The 22,350-nt window shown below is 38.1% G+C and overlaps 1 protein-coding gene across 3 annotated transcripts in view; it reads left to right on the forward strand.

The window, feature by feature from the left end:
* LOC106827241 (aldo-keto reductase family 1 member C23-like) overlaps nt 1-19,732 on the forward strand; it is a 28,534-nt gene extending 8,802 nt beyond the window's left edge. For all 3 annotated transcript variants that reach the window (XM_044762379.2, XM_044762380.2, XM_044762381.2), the window contains exons 7-10: nt 13,607-13,716; nt 14,607-14,772; nt 16,449-16,531; nt 19,465-19,732. In XM_044762379.2, the coding sequence (XP_044618314.2) occupies nt 13,607-13,716; nt 14,607-14,772; nt 16,449-16,531; nt 19,465-19,507 (402 nt within the window). In that variant the 3' untranslated portion in view covers nt 19,508-19,732. The remainder of the gene's footprint in view (nt 1-13,606; nt 13,717-14,606; nt 14,773-16,448; nt 16,532-19,464) is intronic.
* The last annotated feature ends 2,618 nt before the right edge of the window (nt 19,733-22,350 follow it).

Raw genomic sequence — 22,350 nt, forward strand, 5'->3', positions numbered from 1 at the left:
GCAATGATTTTACCATCAAATAGTTATTTCATTGAGATTTATAAATAATCGTTTTAAATTTTTTCTCCTTTTTAGTTAATTAATTTTTATGTTTTTATTGAGTTCATAATAGTTTATATAAATGTGAGATTTCAGTTGCACATTATTTTTTGACTATCACCACATAAATTCTCCCCCTCACCTCCTGTGCCCACCCTCCATCCCTTCCCCTGGTAACCACTGAACTGTTTTCTTTGACCATGTATTTGTTTATATTCCACATATGAGTGAAATCATCTGGTGTTTGTCTTTCTTAGACTGGCTTATTTCACTTAGCATAATTCTCTCCAGGTCCTTCCATGTTATTGCAAATTGGATGAATTCGTCTTTTTTTCTGGCTGAGTAGTATTCCTTTGTATATATATACCACATCTTCTTTATCCAATCAGTCGATGGGCACTTGGATTGTTTCCATATCTTAGCTATTGTGAATAGTGCTGCAATGAACATACGGGTGCATATGTTACTTTGGACTGTTGATTTCAAATTGTTTAGGTAGCTACATAGTGGTGAGATAGCTGGGTCGTATGGTAGTTCTATTTTTAGCTTTTTGAGGACTCTCCATACTGTTTTCCATAGTGGTGGCACCAGTTTGCATTCCCACTAGTAGTGTATGAGGGTTACCTTTTCCCCACACCCTCTTCAACATTTGTTATTTTTAATCTTAGTTATTATACTCATTTTAACAGGTGTAAGGTGGTATCTTAGTGTAGTTTTGATTCGCATTTCCCTGATGATTAGTGATGTTGAAGATCTTTTCATGTGTTTGTTGGCCATCTGTATATCTTCTTTGGAGAAATGTCTGTTCATATCCTCTACCCATTTTTTGATCGGGTTGTTTGTCTTTTAATTGCTCAGTTGTGTGAGTTCCTTATATATTATGGAGATTAAGCCCATGTCAGATATACGACTTGCAAATATTTTCTCCTAGTCAGTGGGTTGTCTTTTTGTTTTGATTCTAGTTCGTTTGACTTCCAGAAGCTCTTTGGTCTGATGAACTCCCACTTGTTTATTTTTTCTTTTGTTTCCCTTGTCTGAGAAGACATGGTATTTGAAAAGATCCTTTTTTGTTCAATGTCAAACAGTGTACTACTTACATTATCTACCAGGAGTTTTATGGTTTCAGGACGTATCTTCAAGTCTTTGATCCATTTTGAGTGTATTTTTTTGTATGGCATGAGGTAGTGGTCTACCTTCATTCTTTTGCATGTGGCTGTCCAGTTTTCCCAACACCATTCATTGAAGAGACTGTCTTTTCTCCACTGTATGTTCTTGGCACCTTTGTCAGAGATTAGCTGTCTGTAGATATGCTGTTTTATTTCTGAGCTCTCAGTTCTGTTCCATTGATTTGTGTGCCTGTTTGGGGACCAGTATCACACCATTTTGTCACTATGGCTTTGTAGTACATTTTGAAGTCAGGGGTTGTGATACCTCCAGCTTTGTTCATTTTTCTCAAGATTGCCTTAACAATCTGGGGTCTTTGATTGCCCCATACGAATTTTAGGATTCTTTGTTCTACTTCTGTGCAGAATATCATGGGGATACTGATTTTGATCGCATTAAATCTGTAGATTGCTTTGGATAGTATGGACATTTTAACTATGTTTATTCTTCCAATCCATGAGCAAGGAATCCCTTTCCATCTCTTACAGTTATCATTGTATAAGTCCTTCACTTCCTTGGTTACATTTATTCCTAGGTACTTGATTCTTTTAGTTTTGATTGCAAATGGAATTGTATTCTTGAGTTCTCTTTCTGTAAGTTTGTTATTGGAGTATAGAAAAGCAAGTGATTTTTGTAAGTTGATTCTGTACCTTGCAACTTTACTGTAGTTGTTAATTATTACTATTAATTTACTGATTGGTTTTTTGGAGATTTCTAATATGTAAGATCATGTCGTCTGCAAACAGTGAGAGTTTCACTCCTTCACTCCCTATTTGGAATCCTTTTTTTGCTTTCTCTTGCCTAATTGCTCTGGCCAAAACTTCCAGTACTATGTTAAATAAGACTGATGATAGTGGGCATCCTTGTCTTATTTCTGTTCTCAGGGGAATGGATTTCAGTTTTTGCCCATTGAGCATGATAATGGCTCTGGGTTTGTCATATATGGCCATTATTATGTTGAGGTAATTTCCTTCTATCCCAACTTTTTGAGAGTTTTTTTTTTTTATTATTAATGTTATGATAGATTACAACCTTGTGAGATTTCAGTTGTACATTTTTGTTAGTCATGCTGTGGGTACACCACTTCCCCCTCTGTGCCCTCCCCCCACCCCCCCTTTTCCCTGGTAACCACCGATCAGATCTCCTTATCAATATACTAACTTCCACCTATGAGTGGAGTCATATAGAGTTCGTCTTTCTCTGACTGGCTTATTTTGCTTAACATAATACCCTCGAGGTCCATCCACGTTGTTGTGAATGGGCCAATTTTGTCTTTTTTTATGGCTGAGTAGTATTCCATTGTGTATATATACCACATCTTCTTTATCCAATCATCAGTTTCTGGGCATGTAGGCTGGTTCCACGTCTTGGCTATTGTAAATAATGCTGCGATGAACATAGGGGTGCAACGGACTCTTGAGATTTCTGATATCAGGTTCTTAGGATAGATACCCAGTAATGGGATGGCTGGGTCATAGGGTATTTCTATTTTTAACTTTTTGAGAAATCTCCATACTGTTTTCCATAGTGGCTGCACCAGTTTGCATTCCCACCAACAGTGTATGAGGGTTCCTTTTTCTCCACAACCTCTCCAACATTTGTCACTCTTGGTTTTGGATGTTTTTGCCAATCTAACGGGTGTAAGGTGATATCTTAGTGTAGTTTTGATTTGCATTTCCCTGATGATTAGCGATGATGAACATCTTTTCATGTGTCTATTGGCCATATTCATATCTTCTTTTGAGAAATGTCTGTTCATGTCCTCTGCCCATTTTTTGATCGGGTTGTTTGTTTTTTTGTTGTTAATCAGTGTGAGTTCTTTGTATATTATGGAGATTAACCCTTTGTCAGATAAGTGGCTTGTAAATATTTTTTCCCAATTAGTGAGCTGTTTTTTTGTTTCAATCCTGTTTTCCCTTGCCTTGAAGAAGCTCTTTAGTCTGATGAAGTCCCATTTGTTTATTCTTTCTATTGTTTCCCTCAACTGAGGAGTTATAGTGTCCGAAAAGATTCTTTGGAAACTGATGTCAAAGAGTGTACTGCCTATATTCTCTTCCAAAAGACTTATTGTCTCAGGCCTAATCTTTAGGTCTTTGATCCATTTTGAGTTTATTTTGGTGTGTGGTGAAAAAGAATGGTCAATTTTCAATCTTTTGCATGTGGCTGTCCAGTTTTCCCAGCACCATTTGTTGAAGAGACTTTCTTTTCTCCATTGTAGGCCCTCTGCTCCTTTGTCAAAGATTAGCTGTCCATAGATGTGTGGTTTTATCTCTGGGCTTTCAATTCTGTTCCATTGATCTGTGGACCTGTTTTTGTACCAGTACCATGCTGTTTTGATCACTGTAGCTTTGTAGTATGTTTTGAAATCGGGGATTGTGATTCCGCCGGCTTTGTTTTTCTTGCTCAGGATTGCTTTAGCAATTCGCGGTCTTTTGTTGCCCCATATGAATTTTAGGATTCTTTGTTCAACTTCTGTGAAGAATGTTCTTGGGATTCTGATTGGGATGGCATTGAATCTGTATATTGCTTTAGGTAGTATGGACATTTTAACTATGTTTATTCTTCCAATCCATGTGCATGGTATGTCTTTCCATCTCTTTATGTCATCGTCAATTTCTTTCAAGAAAGTCTTGTAGTTTTCATTGTATAGATCCTTCACTTCCTTGGTTAAGTTTATCCCAAGGTATTTTATTCTTTTCGTTGCGATTGTGAAAGGGATTGAGTTCTTGAGTTCTTTTTCTGTTAGTTCATTGTTAGTGTATAGAAATGCAACTGATTTATGCATGTTAATTTTATACCCTGCTACTTTGCTGTAGTTGTTGATTTTTTTTAATAGTTTTTCTATGGATTCTTTGGGGTTTTCTAAATATAAGATCATGTCGTCTGCAAACAACGAGAGTTTTACTTCTTCGTTACCTATTTGGATTCCTTTTATTTCTTTTTCCTGCCGAATTGCTCTGGCCAGCACCTCCAGTACTATGGTGAATAGGAGTGGTGAAAGTGGGCACCCTTGTCTTGTTCCTGTCCTCAGAGGGATGGCTTTCAGTTTTTGTCCATTGAGTATGATGTTGGCTGTGGGTCTGTCATATATGGCCTTTATTATGTTGAGGTACTTTCCTTCTATACCCATTTTACTGAGGGTTTTTATCATAAATGGGTGTTGGATCTTGTCGAATGCTTTCTCTGCATCTATTGAGATGATCATGTGGTTTTTGTTTTTCATTTTGTTGATGTAGTGTATCACGTTGATTGACTTGCGGATGTTGAACCATCCCTGTGTCCCTGGTATAAATCCCACTTGATCATGGTGTATAATCTTTTTGATGTATTGCTGTATTCTGTTTGCCAAAATTTTGTTGAGGATTTTTGCATCTATGTTCATCAGTGATATCGGCCTGTAGTTCTCCTTCTTTGTGTTGTCCTTGTCAGGTTTGGGGATCAGAGTGATGTTGGCTTCATAGAATGTGTTAGGGAGTTCTCCATCTTTCTCAATTTTCTGGAACAGTTTGAGGAGAATAGGTATTAAGTCTTCTTTGAATGTTTGGCAGAATTCTCCAGAGAAGCCGTCTGGTCCTGGACTCTTATTTTTGGGGAGGTTTTTGATTACCATTTCTATTTCCTTACTTGTGATTGGCCTATTCAGATTCTCCATTTCTTCCTGATTCAGTTTGGGGAGATTGTAGGAGTCTAGGAATTTGTCCATTTCTTCCAGGTTATTCAATTTGTTGGCATATAGTTTTTCATAGTATTCTCTTATGATCTTTTGTATTTCATTGGTATCTGTTGTGATTTCTCCTCTGTCATTCCTAATTTTATTAATTTGCAATTTCTCTCTTCTTTTCTTGGTGAGTCTGGCTAGGGGTTTGTCAATTTTGTTAATTCTTTCGAAGAACCAACTCTTTGTTTCATTGATCCTTTCTATTGTCTTTTTTGTTTCAATATCGTTTATTTCTGCTCTTATTTTTATTATTTCCCTCCTTCTACTGACTCTGGGCTTTGTTTGTTCTTCTTTTTCTAGTTCTGTTAGGTGTCGTTTGAGGTTGCTTATGTGAGCTTTTTCTTGTTTAGTGAGGTGAGCCTGTATTGCGATGAATTTCCCTCTTAGGACTGCTTTTGCTGCATCCCAAATGATTTGGCATGTCGTGTTCTCATTTTCATTAGTCTCCAGATAAAATTTGATTTCTTCTTTAATTTCTTCAATGATCCATTGTTTGTTGAGAAGCGTGTTGTTTAGTCTCCACATTTTTGCACCTTTCTCTGCTTTTTTCTTGTAGTTGATTTCTAGTTTAATAGCATTATGATCAGAAAAGATGCTTGATATTATTTCAACTCTCTTGTATTTATTGATGTTTGCTTTGGTTCCCAAAATATGGTCAATCCTTGAGAATGTTGCATGTGCACTTGAGAAGAATGTGTAACCTGCTGTTTTTGGATGAAGTGTTCTATATATATCTATTAAGTCCATCTGGTCTAATTTTTCATTTAATTCTATTATTTCCTTGTTGATTTTCTGTCTGGATGTTCTGTCCATTGGTGTTAATGGTGTGTTGAGGTCCCCTATTATTATTGTATTGTTGTTGATGTCTTCTTTTAGTTCTATTAAGAGTTGCTTTACAAATTTTGGTGCTCCTGTGTTGGGTGCGTATATATTTATAAGTGTTATGTCTTCTTGGTGGAGAGTCCCTTTTATCATTATATATTGTCCCCCTTTATCTTTCTTTATCTGTTTTGCTTTGAAATCTACCTTGTCTGATATTAGTATAGCGACACCTGCTTTCTTTTGTTCATTATTAGCTTGGAGTATTGTTCTCCATCCCTTCACTCTGAGTCTGTGTTTGTCTTTGGGGCTGAGGTGTATTTCCTGGAGGCAGCATATTGTTGGATCTTGTTCTTTGATCCATCCTGCCACTCTGTGTCTTTTGATTGGGGAGTTCAATCCATTTACATTTAGAGTGATTATTAAGATGTGGGGGCCTACCACTACCATTTTGTGTCTTGTTTTCCAGTTTTCTTCATTTTCCTTTGTTTCTCGTCCCATGGTTTAATCTGTTCTGATGTAGAGCTGCTACTCTCTGTTGTTGTCCTTCTACTTATCTCCTCTGCTCTTGGTTTTGTAGCCCCTTTCCTTTTTTGGATTTTTCAGGAATGAGGGTTTTCCTGAGGATTTCCTGTAGAGGAGGTTTTGTGGCAATGAACTCCCTTAATTTTTGTTTATCTGGGAAAGTTTTTATTTCTCCATCGTATTTGAAGGATATTTTCGCTGGGTAGAGAATTCTCGGCTGTAGATTTTTGTCCTTCAGATTTTTGAATATATCATTCCACTCTCTTCTAGCCTGTAAAGTTTCTGCTGAGAAATCTGCTGATAGCCTGATGGGGGTTCCTTTGTAGGTTAGTTTCTTTTGCCTGGCTGTCCTTAGTATTTTCTCCTTGTCGATGACTTTTGCTAGCTTCACTACTATGTGCCGTGGAGTTGGTCTTCTTGCATTGATAAAGTTTGGAGATCTATTGGCTTCTATCACCTGAAGATCCATCTCTCTCACCAGGTTTGGGAAGTCCTCAGCCATTATTTCTTTGAATAGGCTTTCTGCCCCTTTCTCCTTCTCTTCTCCCTCTGGTATACCTATAATCCTTACGTTGCATCTCCTAATTGTGTCTGATAATTCTCGGAGAGTTTCTTCATTTCTTTTTAGTCTGGCTTCTCTCTCCTCCTCTGCCTGCAGCAATTCTATATTGCCATCTTCCAAATTGCTAATTCTTTCCTCCATATTATCGGCCCTACTGTTCAGAGCATCTAGATTTTTCTTAATCTCCTCTATTGTGTTCTTCATTTCCAATATTTCTGTTTGGTTCTTCTTTATCGTATCAAACTCTTTTGTGACATAGCTCCTGAACTCGTTGAGTTGTTGGTCAGAATTCTCTCTTAACTTATTGAGTATTTTAATGATGGCTGTTTTGAAGGCATCATCATTTAGATTATATATCTCATTTTCTTTGGGATTGTTTTCTGTGTATTTGTTACTTTCTTTCTGTTCTGGAGATTTAATGTATTTTTTCATATTGCTTGATGTTGTTGATTTGTGCCTCCGCATGGAGATAGAGTTTAGTTGCTCCTTTCACTTGTTTCAGCTGCTGCGGTGGGGGAGCAGCTGTTTATACTGCACCAACCAGGAACCCTGTCCGCAGTTGCTAACTGGGCCTGGGCCCCTCCTCATAGTCACAGTGGTCCTTTGGATTCCCTCCTCTGCTGTGGGGGCCGTCACAGGGGAGCTTCAGGCTGCTGGTGCCTACTGTTGCAGCCCACCTAGATGTGCTCCCTCCTTGGGGTCTGCAACGGTGTTATGGGCTTTTCCAGTGGCCAGGGGTGGGATCACTTATATTTGTCACTCTGTTACTGTCTGCACCCACAAAATCTCACTTGTCCTCTATGGGTTGCAGGAGAGCTATTGGCATCTTCTACAGTCTGTGGTTAGTTCACCTAGCTATGCTGCTTTTGCCCTGGGGTCTTCCAGCCTTGTGGCTGCCAGCTGGGTGCTTTCTACTGGTGCTGTGCAGAGGCTTTCCCTAAGGCTGCTGTGAGCCTATAGGGTTTCCCCCTAGGCTACGGAGCTGGGTCTCTGGAACTCCCCCCAGCCCCAGTCCTCTCTGAGATCCCCGGCAATCCCTAGTCCCACGGGGCAGGCAACGGCAGCCGGGGGTCACCCCGCCCTCTGGGATTCTCTCTGGGACTTTCCCGGAGCCGAGTGCTGGGTGTGGCCCCTCCGCCAATGGCAGACAGAGAGCTCTGTCTGCTGCCCGGGCAGAATTCTGTAACTTCCCCTCTGGGGCGCAGAGCGGGCCTCTGGAGCTTCCCCCAGCCCCAGTCCTCTCTGAGATCTCCAGCAATCCCTAGCCCCATGGGGCGGGCAATGGCAGCTGGAGGTCGCCCCGTCCTCTGGGATTCTCTCCGGGACTTTCCCAGAGTTGAATGCTGGGCGTTGCCCCTCCGCTAAAGGCAGACAGAGAGTTTTGTCTGCTGCCCGGGCGGAACTCCGGAGCTTCCCCTCCGGGGTGCAGAGCCGGCCTTTGGAACTTCCCCCAGCCCCAGTCCTCTCCGAGATCTCCGGCAATCTCTAGTCCCACGGGGCGGACAACGGCAGCTGGGGGTCGCCCCACCCTCTGGGATTCTCTCCGGGGCTTTCCCGGAGTTGAGTGCTGGGTGTGGCCCCTCCGCTAATGGCAGACAGAGAGTTTTGTCTGCTGCCCAGGCAGAATTCTGTAACTTCCCCTCCGGAGCGTGGAGTCGGCCTTTGGAGCTTCACCCAGTCCCAGTCCGCTTGGAGATCTCCGGCAATCCCTAGCCCCACCGTGCCAGCAGTGGCAGCTGGGAGACCTCCGTACCCTCAGCGACTCTCTCTGGGACCCTCCGGGCACTGCGAACATCAGGCAGGATCTCCCGACCAATGGCGGGGAGAGACTCTCCCCCGCGGGCCCAGGTGTGCAACTCCAAAGTTTCCCTCTGCGTTTAGGAGTAATTGCGGGGGGTTAGGTAGGGTTCTGGTCACCTGTTTCCACCGTCACTCCTCTGTTGTGTGCTCGCTCCTGCCCTAGATGTGTGTAGATCCTCTGGGGGCATCCGTTGGAAGAAAGCCGCTTGTGGGTACTAGGCTGCTCGGTTGGGGTCGGAGAGTTTTCACCTATTTCCACATCCTCCCGGAGGAAAGTCCATCCGCCTTCCGATGTATAGTCGTGTGGGTATCTCAGACGTCCTGAGATGCTGTCTGGATATCCTTTGTTAAGCGATAAGTGTCCAAATAATTGTAGACTCGAAGGGGGAGAGACAAAGAGGACTACTCACGGCGCCATCTTGGGCATTAGTCCCCCAACTTTTTAAGAGTTTTTATCATAAACGGCTGTTCAATTTTGTCCAATGCTTTCTCTGCATCTATTGTGATTATTGTGTGGTTTTTATTCCTCAATTTGTTGATGTGGTGTATCACATTAACTGATTTGCAGATGTTGAACCATCCCTGGTATGAATCTCATGATGTATGATCCTTTTGATGTATTGCTGAATTTGGGTTGCCAAAATTTTGATGAGTATTTTTGCATCTATGTCCATCAGCTGTATTGGCCTGTAGTTTTCCCTTTTTATGCTTTCTTTCTCAGGCTGTGGTATCAGAGTGATGCTGGCCTCATAGAATGTGTTAGCAAGTATGCCATCTTCCCAAATTTTTTGGAATAGCTTGAGAAGGGTAGGTATTAAATGCTCTCTGAAAGTTTGGTAAAATTCCCCAGAGAAGCTGTCTGGTCCTGGGGTTTTCTTCTTTGGGATGCTTTTGATTACAATTTCGATCTCTTTCCTTGTGATTGGTTTATTCAGATTGTCTGTTTCTTCTTGACTCAACTTTGGGAGGTTGTAAGAGTCTAAGAATTTATCCATTTCCTCTACATTATCCATTTTGTTGGCATATATTTTTTCATAATATTCTCTTATTATCCATTGTATTTCTGTGGAGTCAGTTATTATTTCTCCTCTTTCATTTCTGATTTTGTTTATCTGATTCTCTCCTTTGTCTTTGTAAGTCTGGCTAAGGGTTTGTCAATTTTACTTATCTTCTCAAAGAATCAGCTCTTTGTTTCATTGATCCTTTCTACTGCCTTTTTTGTTTCAATAGCATTTATTTCTGCTCTGATTTTTATTATTTCTCTCCTTCTGCTGACTTTGGGCTTTGTTTGTTCTTTTTCTAATTCAGTTAGGTGTAATTTGAGATGGCTTATTTGAAATTTTTCTTGTTTGTGAAGGTGTGCCTGTATTGCAATGAATTTGTTTCTTAATACAGCTTTTGCTGCATCCCATATGAGTTGGTATGGCATGTTATCATTTTCATTTGTCTCCAGATATTTTTTGATTTATCCTTTAGTTTCTTCAATCATTCATTGCTTGTTCCACAACATGTTGTTTAGTCTCCACATCTTTCTCCCTTTCTCAGCTTTTTTCTTGAAATTAATTTCTATCGTTATAGCATTATTATCAGAAAAGATACTTATTATTTCAATTGTCTTAAATTTATTGAGGCTTTCCTTGTCTACTAACATAAGGTCTATCCTTGAGAATGTTCTGTATGCACTTGAGAAGAATGTATATCCTGCTGTTTTTGAATGGAGGGTTCTATATATGTCTATTAAGTCCAACTGGTTTAGCTTTGCATTTAATTCCACTGTTTCCTTGTTGATTTCCTGTCTGTATGATCTATCCATTGATGTGAGTGGGGTGTTGTGGTCCCCTTCTATTATTGTGTTATTATTAATATCTTCTTTTCAGTTTGTTAATAGTTGCTTTATGATCTTTGGTGTTCCTGTGTTGAGTACATAGATATTTGTAAGCATTATTTCTTCTTGATGGAGTCTCCCTTTGATCATCATATACTGCCCCTCTTTGTCTCTCTTTACCTGTCTTATCTTGAAGTCTACTTTGTCTGATATAAGTATTGCAACACTTGATCTCTTTTGTTTGTCCTTAGCTTGGAGTATCATTTTCCACCCCTTCACTCTGAGCTTGTGTTTGTCATTGGAGCTGAGATGTGTTTCCTGGAGGCAGCAAATTGTTGGTTCTTGTTCTTTAATCCATCTTGCCACTCTATGTCTTTTTATTGGAGATTCAATCCATTTACATTTAGGGTGATTATTGATGTATGAGAGCTTAATGTTGTCATTATATCACTCATTTTCCAGTTTTCCTGCATTTCCTTTGTTTCTTGTCCTGTGTGTTTTGGTCTACCCATTGAATTATGTAAGATGTGTTTCTTTTTTTCTTTCTTTCTTTATTTTTTGTGTTTCCGTTCTGCTTTTTTGTTTAGTGGTTACCCTGATGTTTGTATTCAGAATCTCACGTATAAGATAGTCCATTTTCTGATGGCCTCTTGTTTCTTTAGTCCAAACCGATTCAGTCCCTTTCTTCCTCCACTCCTAGGTTGTTTTTCTCATATCTTATTAAACTCGTGTTGTCAGTTTTTGATTAAAGTGACAAGACTGTCTTTGTTTTTGCTGTCTTCCTTCCCTTTAGCCTAATGTTACAGTTGAATATTTGCTCTCGTATTGTGATTCTGTCTACCTGTTTATCTTCTTACTCTGTGTTTTGTGACCCTTTTCTCCCTTTTATTCTTTTTGAGGTATGAGGGCATTCTTGAGGATTTCTTGTAGGAGAGGGGTCTCATGGCTACGAAGCCCCTTAGCTTTTGTTTGTCTGGGAAAGATTTAATTTTTCCTGCATATCTGAAGGATATTTTTGCTGGATAGAGTATTCATGGGTGAAGATTCTTGTCTTTTAAAGTTTTTAATATGCTAGTCCATTCTCTCCTAGCTTGCAAGGTTTCTGCAGAGAAATCTGCTGAAAGCCTGATGGGGTTCCTTTGTAAGCTATTTTCTTCTGCCTTGCTGCCCTGAGTATTCTTTCCTTGTCATTCATTTTTGCCAGTTTTATTACTATATGCCTTTCAGTAGTTCTTTTTACATTGACATGTCTAGGAGATTTGGAAGCCTCTTCGACACATATTTCCCTCCCCTTCCCCAGATTTGGGAAGTTCTCCGCTATTATTTCTTTGAACACACTTTCAGCTCCATTCTCCTTCTCTTCACCTTCTTGAATACCTATAATTCTTATGTCCCATTCCTCATTGAGTCTGATATTTCTCAGATAGTTTCTTCATTTATTTTTAGTCTTCGTTCTCTCTCCTCCTCTGTCTGGAGCATTTCAACATGTCTATCTTCAGTTATGATGAAACACTCCTCCATGATGTCCACTTGAGCATTCAGGGAATCCATATTTTGTTTTATCTCTTTCATTGTGTCTTTCATCTCTAAAAATTCTGATTGATTCTTCTTTATAGTTTCAATCTCTTTTGTGAAGTAGCTCCTGAATTCATTGAATAATTTCTCTACATTCTCCTTTACTTTGTTGAGTTTGTGAATGATAACTATTTTGAATTCATTGTCATTTAGCTTACGTATTTCTGTGTCCTCAGGATTGAGTTCTGAGTGCTTGTTGTTTTCTTTCTGGGTCTGGAGATTTTGATGTAGTGTCTGATGTTGGAAGGTCAGGTCTTTCTCACTCTGGTATTATTCAGCTGCCATTACCACCAATCAGCACTGGGTGAGTGTTGAGAGCTGCATATTCTGAGCCCTGTGACTTCAGCCAAGATCACAGGCAGTGGAGCGGTGTGGTACAGGGTTGGGGGGAGGGACACTTTCTCCTGCATGCACTCCAGGATTTCTCAATCAGCTCTCACTATCTGGTCTCCTGGGGTCTAGGATTGAGGAGATCACACCCCACGATAACTTTCACTCCATTAAAGGGTTTCCTTCTAGGCTAAAAGGACCCTAGGGAGTCCTTGGTGACCCTGTGATGAGTGACCCCTCCCCCACTCTTTCCCTCAGGGATCCTCCCATGGATATTATCACAGTATTTAGGGGAGGGAGCAAAGTTCTCTCTTACCTGTTCCAGCTCCTCCAAGGGGGGCTCCAGCTTCTATGTACTCTGTCGTATGGCTGCCTGTCTCTCTGATGTTTTTGTGTTGTTTAGATATCTTATGTTGGAGTATGTATGCCCCTTTTTGTCGCATGTTGGAGGGGAGAGAGTCATGTGCAAGTTCACTCTGCCATGATGCTGACATCACTCTATAATCATATTAAATTTTATACACACTTTTATAAGTCTTTTTACATGAAATTTTAATGTAAACATAAAATTCACTCATGAAGTAAGGATAAAATATAATTATTCCTATAAGGCAAGAGAAAAGGTTAATTCCTTCCCACTGAATATCAATGTTCTGAGAGAGAAGTTATGCAATCCTCACCATCAGTGGCAACAAGGATTTTTGTTCTCTCTCTCTCATCACTATGGACTCATGGATTTTTATTTACTCTATGTGTTATAATTGCTCTTAGTCATTATTCCCTTTGCTGCTCAAATCTACTCAAATTTCACCAGTGGGATCCCCATCAAAATGTTGGACCTTTTTGTTTTCCTTTAGACATTCCTTCATGAGTCTTTGATTGTTTTCTGGCACAATTTGATGTTCAAGGTTCAAACAAGTTATATTCCTGTTCCACATCTGGATTTAGCTATGGATCCTTGTAGCATACAATGGTATTGTATAAACAAGATCTGATCCATAGATTTGCCTGTTCTCAGAAATATGTTTCTTTTTCTTATTTTACCCTTTTAGGAAATCCCTAAAATATTTTAGGGAACATATATATGATATTTACTTTTTAAAAAATAATTACTTGATGTTGATGTTTCTAGTATAAATTGAATATTAAACAGTTTTTTGTTCAGCTTTTTTTCCTTTTAAACTTTCTGTTTCATATTAATATTCCCGTATCATGCAGTGTGACATTTTTCTATCTTGGCATTCTACAGGTGGAATGTCATCCTTATCTCAACCAGAGGAAACTGTTGGATTTCTGCAAATCCAAAGATATTGTCCTAGTTGCCTATTGTGCTTTGGGAAGCCAACGTCCAAAACAATGGTAATGAAGGCAAAAGGGAGTATGCCTAAAACACACTTTTGATGAAATATTTTAAATCATACTATACTCAGTTTTCTGGAATTAGCTCTCAACTGGCTTGGGGAGAGAGGGGAGGGACAGAAGAAATCCTTCCCCTTTGTCACCCCATGACCTAGTCAATGCTATTGCATTATATGTGTTGGTTGTAGATTAATCAATAACAAATGTCTGCATGAAAATCTATATATAATCCAAAAAATTGAGACAAAAGTCATAAGCTTAAGTCATGATTTAGATGTTTTTGAACTAATTAATGCATTTCTAGTAATAGACTCTCTGAGTTTACTTATGTCTAAAATCAGGATGGTAATATGTAACTCCTAGATTTATTATGATAGAACAAATTGTGATCAGAAACACTTTTGTAAACTTCTATGGAAATATTGCATACTATAAGTAATGATAAAATGAATAGTTCACCTTTTGTGACTACTCAACTTTTATCAATATCATACAAAATTTAAAATAAAGACTATCTCATTCATTTCCTTTCTCTTTCTCCTTTCATACTCTTATTCTTACTGTGAGGGCTATAATCAGAGAAGATAAACAGCCCCTGAGAAGTAAAAGGGAAAAAAATCTATGATTTGAAAGCAATGGTCTGGACTCAAACATGCATCAAAATGACCTAGAGGGCTTCCTAAATAGAGTTTCTGAATCAGGTGGTCTTCAGTAAAGTCAGGGAATTTACCTTCCCAACAAGTTACCAGATGATACTGTTGCTGCTTGTCCAGGGACCATCTGTTGAGAAGAACTGGTCTAGAGTGGACCACCTGGGTCTTTTTCAGAAGGCTGAGAACAAACTGAAAAATTCAGTTTAAGGTCTTCAGCATTTCTGCATTTTCTTCCAGGGTTGACCAGAGCAGCCCGGTTCTCTTGGAAGATCCAGTTCTTTGTGCCATGGCAAAAAAGTACGAACGATCTCCAGCACTGATTGCCCTTCGCTACCAGCTACAGCGTGGGGTTGTGGTTCTGGCCAAGTGTATCAATGAGAAGCAGATGAAAGAGAACATGCAGGTGATTGTTGAAGCTCTGGGCATGGGGCTCCTAAAGAGTATCCATCACATGAGTTCTTCTTTGTAAGGATCTTAAGACATCTTTGGGCCCTGATGAATTACCTATTATTTCCCATGCGTTTATTACTTATGTGTATTCTCACTGGTTTTCTCCTCTTTGCATGAGGCCAAGGCAGTGATTGTATACTTGCAAAGCCTTTTCATTCTAGGATAAGAATTGACTCACCCCTGCTTCTGGAAAATTTTCTTGTCCAGTGCAAGATACAGGCCAGGCCAGGTTCAAAGGGTAGAGAAACTTCCAAAAGTGCCTGTGTCTTTTCATTCAAATTTGGGTCTCTAATATACCTGTAATTGATTGTTTAATACAATGACAAAATGAACCTAAATATGTATATGTTTAAAGGGAAATCCAAATGTCCATCATTTCCCACAGCTTTTCACTGTCATCTCCGTCATGTGTCAAATGTCCCTCAGTTCATTTCTGGCCTCTCTCTTCTATTCAACTACTTACTTTTCTATACTGTCTATTTATAGTGGAAATGTTTTGCTTTCCAGAATGGTAAGTTTTTTCTTCATTTCTTTTTCTTCTTTAAGAACATCTTGTGTATTCTTCACTAGTTGTTCTTTTATGTAAAATATAGTATCATTTGTCAACTTTCACAAAAAATAATAGTGTAAGTCTTTGTTTCATATTGCATCAAAACTATAGCTTAATTTGGAGAAAACTGACTTCTTTACAATATTAAGACTTCCAATCAATGATTATGATATGTTTTTAAATGCTTTGATGTTATTTATATATTTTTAATAAATTTCAAAACTTCCTCCACAAGGTATTTACTTAATACTGCTGTTGGATTTATTCATAGATGACTAGTAAATTAGATATGCTTTTGATAGCTTTTACTAACTTTTTACTTTACAGATATTCAAATGTTTGGAAAAGTTGAAAGACTATTGCAATAAGTGTGTAACTCGGATCAATTTTTATATTTTTGAAATTTTGCCTGCTACCTATCAACCTGTCTATTGATTTATCTACCTCTCCAACTTCTCCATCTAATCACTCTCTTGGAATATTATTATGGATTGATGGATTTATTTGGTTCAACATATTAGCCATTACTCACATTCATTTTGATGCTTAAAATGTCCCACATTTAGACAGTAACGTTCTCATCAGGCTGGGTACTGTGTCCTTTGAACATGACATTGTTAGTATTTGGACAATTATTGTTTTAAATTACCTTGAATAAAATTTATTGACTTTCTAACTGTTCATTGATGGGATATAGACATCCACTTGTATTAGTGAGAATTACTACATTATGTTTTGTATTTTTTAAATCTATTTCTAGAGTCTTCTGGATCTGCTAAGTACATGACCCTATCTCTTTGAATAATGTGGGCTTTGTTCCCTCACTTTTTTAAAGATCTCTTTTTTTGTCTGTAGTCTTGTGCAGTTTCAATCTACCATATCTACTTATGGATTTTTATTTAATTTTTCTTGATACTTATTAATACTTGAGATTTTTCTTGATGTCTTTGAAAACTCTTGGAAATTCCTAAGATATTTTGAATATTGCCTCTGCATGATTCAGTCTGATGTGCCTGGATTTTCCAAATTGGCAATATGCAATCTGGAAATCAAAAAAAATCTTTCTACTTCTGTGGTAGGTTTTTGAATTCCAGTTGACTTCAGAGGACATGAAAGTCCTAGATGGCCTAAACCAAAATCTTCGATATGCTTCTATTAAAATGTAAGTAACTTTGGTAAATACGTTTGCTTCAGTTTATATTTTGATAATGAGAGCATGATCATTGTTAAAATTGATGTCAATACTAGGGATTCAGAGGCTAATTTGAGTCAGGGACGAGACAGGAACTTTCTGGAATCTCATGCCAGGCTCACTCCAGAGCTTTGTTCACTGACACAATGGCAGGATGAGTGGAGCAGGGTCAGCTTGGAATTATACACATGTGTCCTGCCCTCATCACTCCATGTAACTTTCCAAGACGCTTGATGTCATTTCTGAATCTGTATATTCCACATAGGATTCTCATTTCCACAACAATCCAGTGGACATAAACTGTGAATATCACCAGTGTAGCCTAATTGAATGTTTCCAAAACTATATTTATCTTCTTTTTCCTCCAACTTCTCAATTCTTTATCAGATTAAAGGATTCTCCATCAAGCTTGTGTTCATAGCAGAAATGCTCATTGCTCCCATAAGAATCTTCATGAGATTCTGCCAAGTTTATGTCCCTCATAAGTTTCCAAATCTCTCCCTTCCTTTTCATTGTATGTTTGTTCAGGACCCAAATACTGCATTTCCCTCCACAAAGGCTGTCATTGTGGAGTCCACAGGAATTCTTGGTTAAGATTTTCTGAAATATGGAGATCTCGACACAGAGGACAAAGTTTTCAAGAAGAGAAATATAAACCAAAGGAAGAATGTGGAGGCAAATCACAATTTGTGGAGATAATTTATAGCCAACAAAAAATCTTTAATATTCCTTCATGGCCTACTGTTTTGTAATTTTAAGAAAAAAATTTTCATTATAAATGAGGGAAAGGGAGGAATGCACATTCCCTCTCCCTGTGAGAATTTTAACTCATAATAGCAATAAATGTGATAATGTATGGAAAGCAATTAGCATAGTGGAAAATTGTGAATACTCAAAAGCTGGTAGATAATTTTTGTCCTTACCAATATACTTATTAATATAGAGACAAACGACGAATAAGGTATGTAAGTAATGATGAGAGAAAAAGGGAGTAGTAATGAATCAGCCATTCTTCAAATAAATTAGATGTTTTAATAAGAAGCCATTATTTTCTATCAATTTACATTTTGTGTTATTACTGAATAGAGATCATCCTACCTCACAGTAAGCTCCTTGGAGATGGAACCCAATGTTTACATGACATTCTTTCCATTTCTGGATCTAAGTGGATGTGTTGTATGTGGTGGGAAATTAGTAAATAATTAATAAATTTAAAAAATAGAAGTGAATGGACAGTTAATCTTCGACAAAGGAGCTGAGGGCCTACAATGGAGAAAAGAAAGTCTCTTCAACAAATGGTGCTGGGAAAACTGGACAGCCACATGTAAAAAAATGAAAATTGACCATTCTTTTTCACCATTCACAAAAATAAACTCAAAATGGATCAAAGACCTAAAGATTAGGCCTGAAACAATGAGTCTTCTAGAAGAGAATATAGGCAGTACACTCTTTGACATCAGTTTCAAAAGAATCTTTTTGGACACCATAACCCCTCAGATGAGGGAAACAGTAGAAAGAATAAACAAATGGGACTTCATCAGACTAAAGAGCTTCTTCAAGGCAAGGGAAAACAGGATTGAAACCAAAAAGAGCCCACTAGTTGGGAAAAAAAATATTTAGAAGTTATTTATCCGACAAAGGGTTAATCTCCATAATATATAAAGAACTCACACAGCTCAACAACAAAAAAATCAAACAATTCAATCAAAAAATGGGCAGGGGACATGGACATTTCTCCAAAGAAGATATACAGATGGCCAATAGACACATGAAAAGATGCTCATCATCACTAATCATCAGGGAAATGCAAATCAAAACTACACTAAGATATCACTTTACACCTTTTAGAATGGCAAAAATATCCAAAACCAAGAGTGACAAATGTTGGAGAGGCTGTGGAGAAAAAGGAACCCTCACACACTATTGGTGGGAATGCAAACTGGTGCAGCCACTATGGAAAACAGTATGGAGATTTCTAAAAAAAGTTAAAAATAGAAATACCTTATGACCCAGCCATCCCACTACTGGATATATATCCTAAGAACCTGAAATCAGTAATTCCAAAAGTCCCATGCACCCCTATGTTCATCGCAGCATTATTCACAAGAGCCAAGACATGGAACCAACCTAAGTGCCCAGCAACTGATGATTGGATAAAGAAGATATGGTATATATATACAATGGAATACTACTCAGCCATAAAAAAGGACAAAGTCGTCCCATTCACAACAACATGGATAGACCTTGAGGGTATTATGTTGAGTGAAATAAGCCAGACAGAGAAAGACGAACTCTGTATGACTCCACTCGTAGGTGGTAGTTAACGTATAGACAAAGAGAACTGATCGGTGCTTACCAGGGGAAAGGGAGGGTGGGGGGAGGGCACTAAGGGTGAAGTGGTGTACCTACAACATGACTAATAATAATGTACAACTGTAATTTCACAAGGTTGTTAACTATCATAATCTTAATAAAAAAAAACTCTGAAAAAAAAATCGAAGTGAAATTGCATTCAGTAAACTGTATCACCATAAAGTATTAGTGCTGAGCAAGTGGCTGGACATGTCTTTTTCTTCCACTGAAGATTTGAAATGAGAAAGGAGAGACTATCTTGTTGCTTTATTGACATATGTAGCTAAGGAGAGGAAAATATTTGATTATTTGACTTTGCGTATTCTGTGTATTAAGTACAGGGCAAGGAATATTATTTGAATAATTTAATTATTATTATTTAAATATTATTATAAAGTCATGTTTGTGAAAGAAAGAAAGGCAGACTCTACACCTGGTCAGGAAATAAAATGTTTGACTTTACCTCAATGACAGCTTCATAGAAATCACTTCTCTACCACCATTGGAACAGAGTCATTGACCCCATATATGCCTTGTTTTTCTCATTTTAGTTTTGCTGACCACCCTGAGTATCCATTTTCTGATGAATATTAATATGGAGGCCTTTGTCCTGACTTCTACCAGAAGCTCTGCATGTGGATATTGAGGTGGGAACTGTCTCGGATGTTGGTGATCACACACATCTGCATGGGTTCCATCCATGCTGCTTAGCACTCATACTCAGCTAGACTTATGTGCTTAGGTCAGTAAGGAAAGGCACTCCATATTTGTCACTTTCTGTAAAAATTAAAGATTTTTACCCCTAAATTGTTTTACCTACTCCTGTCTCTGTTGAATATTTTATTTCCTTCTGACTCTTAGAGCCAAAAACTGGTTTGCCTGGATCTTCTGGTGTAAGAAGTGGGAGGGGATACAATAAAGACAATTTTATAGATATTTCTGGAACAAGATGGATGAGTTTTCAGTGTCTAGGGAAGTAGTAGTTAGCAGGTATTTATCAGTCAGTGTTCCTTTAGCCTTTGAGGAATGAGAGGACATATTCCATGTGGTCTGTATGGTTAGGCATATATTGCAAGGATGATCAGCAATACGTAGGCTGTCTTTCAGCAGCACGGGGGATAAATGCTCCAGAAAATCCCAGAATTAAGTATTCCTGTGGCAGAGTTGGCCCAGGATGTTGGAGGGGAACCAGCCTGGAAGGTCATTAGGACTCAGACGTACATAATTTTTAGGAGAAGAGATTCGAGCACATACCTTTTTGGGAAAATTTGGAAAATGCCTCTCTGCTACTTTTCTCCTGTACATGAAAAGGAATTTTCCACAGTATTCTGTGGAATGGCCAGACCTGAAAGTCAGGACTAGGCTGCCATGTGTGCCCAGGAAACAGTAATGAGCTTGCTGGGGTGTTCTCAGATTGTAGTTCACATTTGTATGACTACAGCATACCCTTATATTATTAAGACATAGTGCATAATTATCAGGATTGAATCTTCTAAGATTTAAATTTTTTATAAGGGATCCTTGACATTTTTTTCAGTTAATTTATTAAAATGCGTCTTAAAGAGTTGCTCCCCTGGGAGGATCAATGTAGATGGCAAAGGTAGCCAAGTAAACTCCCTAGGCCTGATTCAGGCAGGAAAAATGTAAGGAGAAGATGCTAAGGCCAAAGAAAATATATTGTCTAACTAATTCAGAAATGTTCAAAAAATAGGGCCAAACTTTAATAATATTGAAAAAGCTAGACTTCTGGGTTTTAGTCACATAGATAAAGACCTTGGAAATCAACACTTCCTTCCTCATAAGGCAAAAAACGACAAACTAAGAATCAACAACTCTCCTTAGATCTACCAGAAAATCGAAGCCACAAAGAAAATTGCAGACCCCAAAATTATACAGACAGTTGGATACAGAGAATCGTGGCTTAATGGAAGCTGGAGAACAAGAAAGTTAGTGGACTGACATTACTCAACTTCAAGGCTTACTGGAAACGTACAGCAATCAAGACAGTGTTGTATAGGTGAAAGTACAGACACATTGATCAATGGACTGAATAGGGAGCCCACATATAGACCCACTAAAATATAGTTAACTGATCTTTGATAGAAAAGAATGACAACTCAAAGGAGAAAGATTAGTCTTTTCAACAAATGGTGTTGGAACAACTAGACATCCACATACAAAAACTGAATCGAGACTCAGACCTTACACCTTTCACAAAACTTAAGTCAAAGTGAATGATAGATCTAAATGTAGAACACAAAACTACAACACTCTACAAGATAATGTAGGGGGTAATCTAGAGTACCTTGGGAATGGTCTTGACTTTTTAGATACAACACGAAAAGTCCAATCCATGTGGGAAATAAATTGCTAGACTTCATTAAAATAACTTAAAAATTCTGCTGTGTGAAAGACACCATAAAGAGAATTAAAAGACCATACACTGTCTATGAGAAAATACTTCCAAAACTCTAACTGATAAAGTATCAGTACCCAAAATATACAAAGAACACTTAAAATTCCATAGTAATAAAACAAAAACTCAATTTATCAACGAGCAAAAGATCTGAACTGACAGTTCACCAAAGACGATACATAGATGACAAGTAAACATATGAAAAATTTCTCAACATCATATGTCGTTAGTGAATTGAAAATTTTTAAAAATGAGATACTGCTACACATCTGTGAGAATTGCCAAAATCCAAAACAGTGACAACACCAAATACCGGAAAGGATGTGAATCTACAGCAACAGTCTTTCCTTGCTGGTGGGAAAGCAAAATGGGACAGCCATTTTGGAAGATAGTTTGGCAGTTTCTTTCAATGTCAAACATACTTCTACCATATACTCCAGCAACTGTGCTCCTTGACATTTAACCAAAAGACTTACAATCTTGTGTCCACACAAAAAATTTTACACAGATGTTCATAGCAATTTTTAGTAATTGTCAAATTTTGTATAGCAGTTCATTGGATATAGACACATAATTGTATCAATACAGTAGAATTTTATTCAGTGATAAGCATAAAGGAACTAACAAGACATGAAAAGACATGGAGGAAACTTAAATGAGTATTACTAAGAGAAATAAGCAAATCTTAAAAGGTTACATACCATAAGATTTCAACTGTATGCCATTTTGAAACTAGCAAAACTATAAAGACAATACAATGATCAAGGTTGCCAAGAGTTTAGAGGAAGAGGGAAAGGAAAGGATAGTTAAGAGGAGCATAGAGGTTTTTAAGATGATAAACCCGTTCAGTATGTAGACACTAAGGGTAGATACATGTCAGTTTGCATTTTTCAGTATTCACAGAGCTGTACAAAACAGAGAAACCCTAATGTAAACCATAGACCTTAGCTAATAATACTGTGTAAGTCTTATCTCATTAGTTATCATAAATGTCCCACAGTAACACAAGATACTAATAATA

Source organism: Equus asinus, chromosome 29 (genome assembly GCF_041296235.1).
Source record: "Equus asinus isolate D_3611 breed Donkey chromosome 29, EquAss-T2T_v2, whole genome shotgun sequence".
NCBI lineage: Eukaryota > Metazoa > Chordata > Mammalia > Perissodactyla > Equidae > Equus > Equus asinus.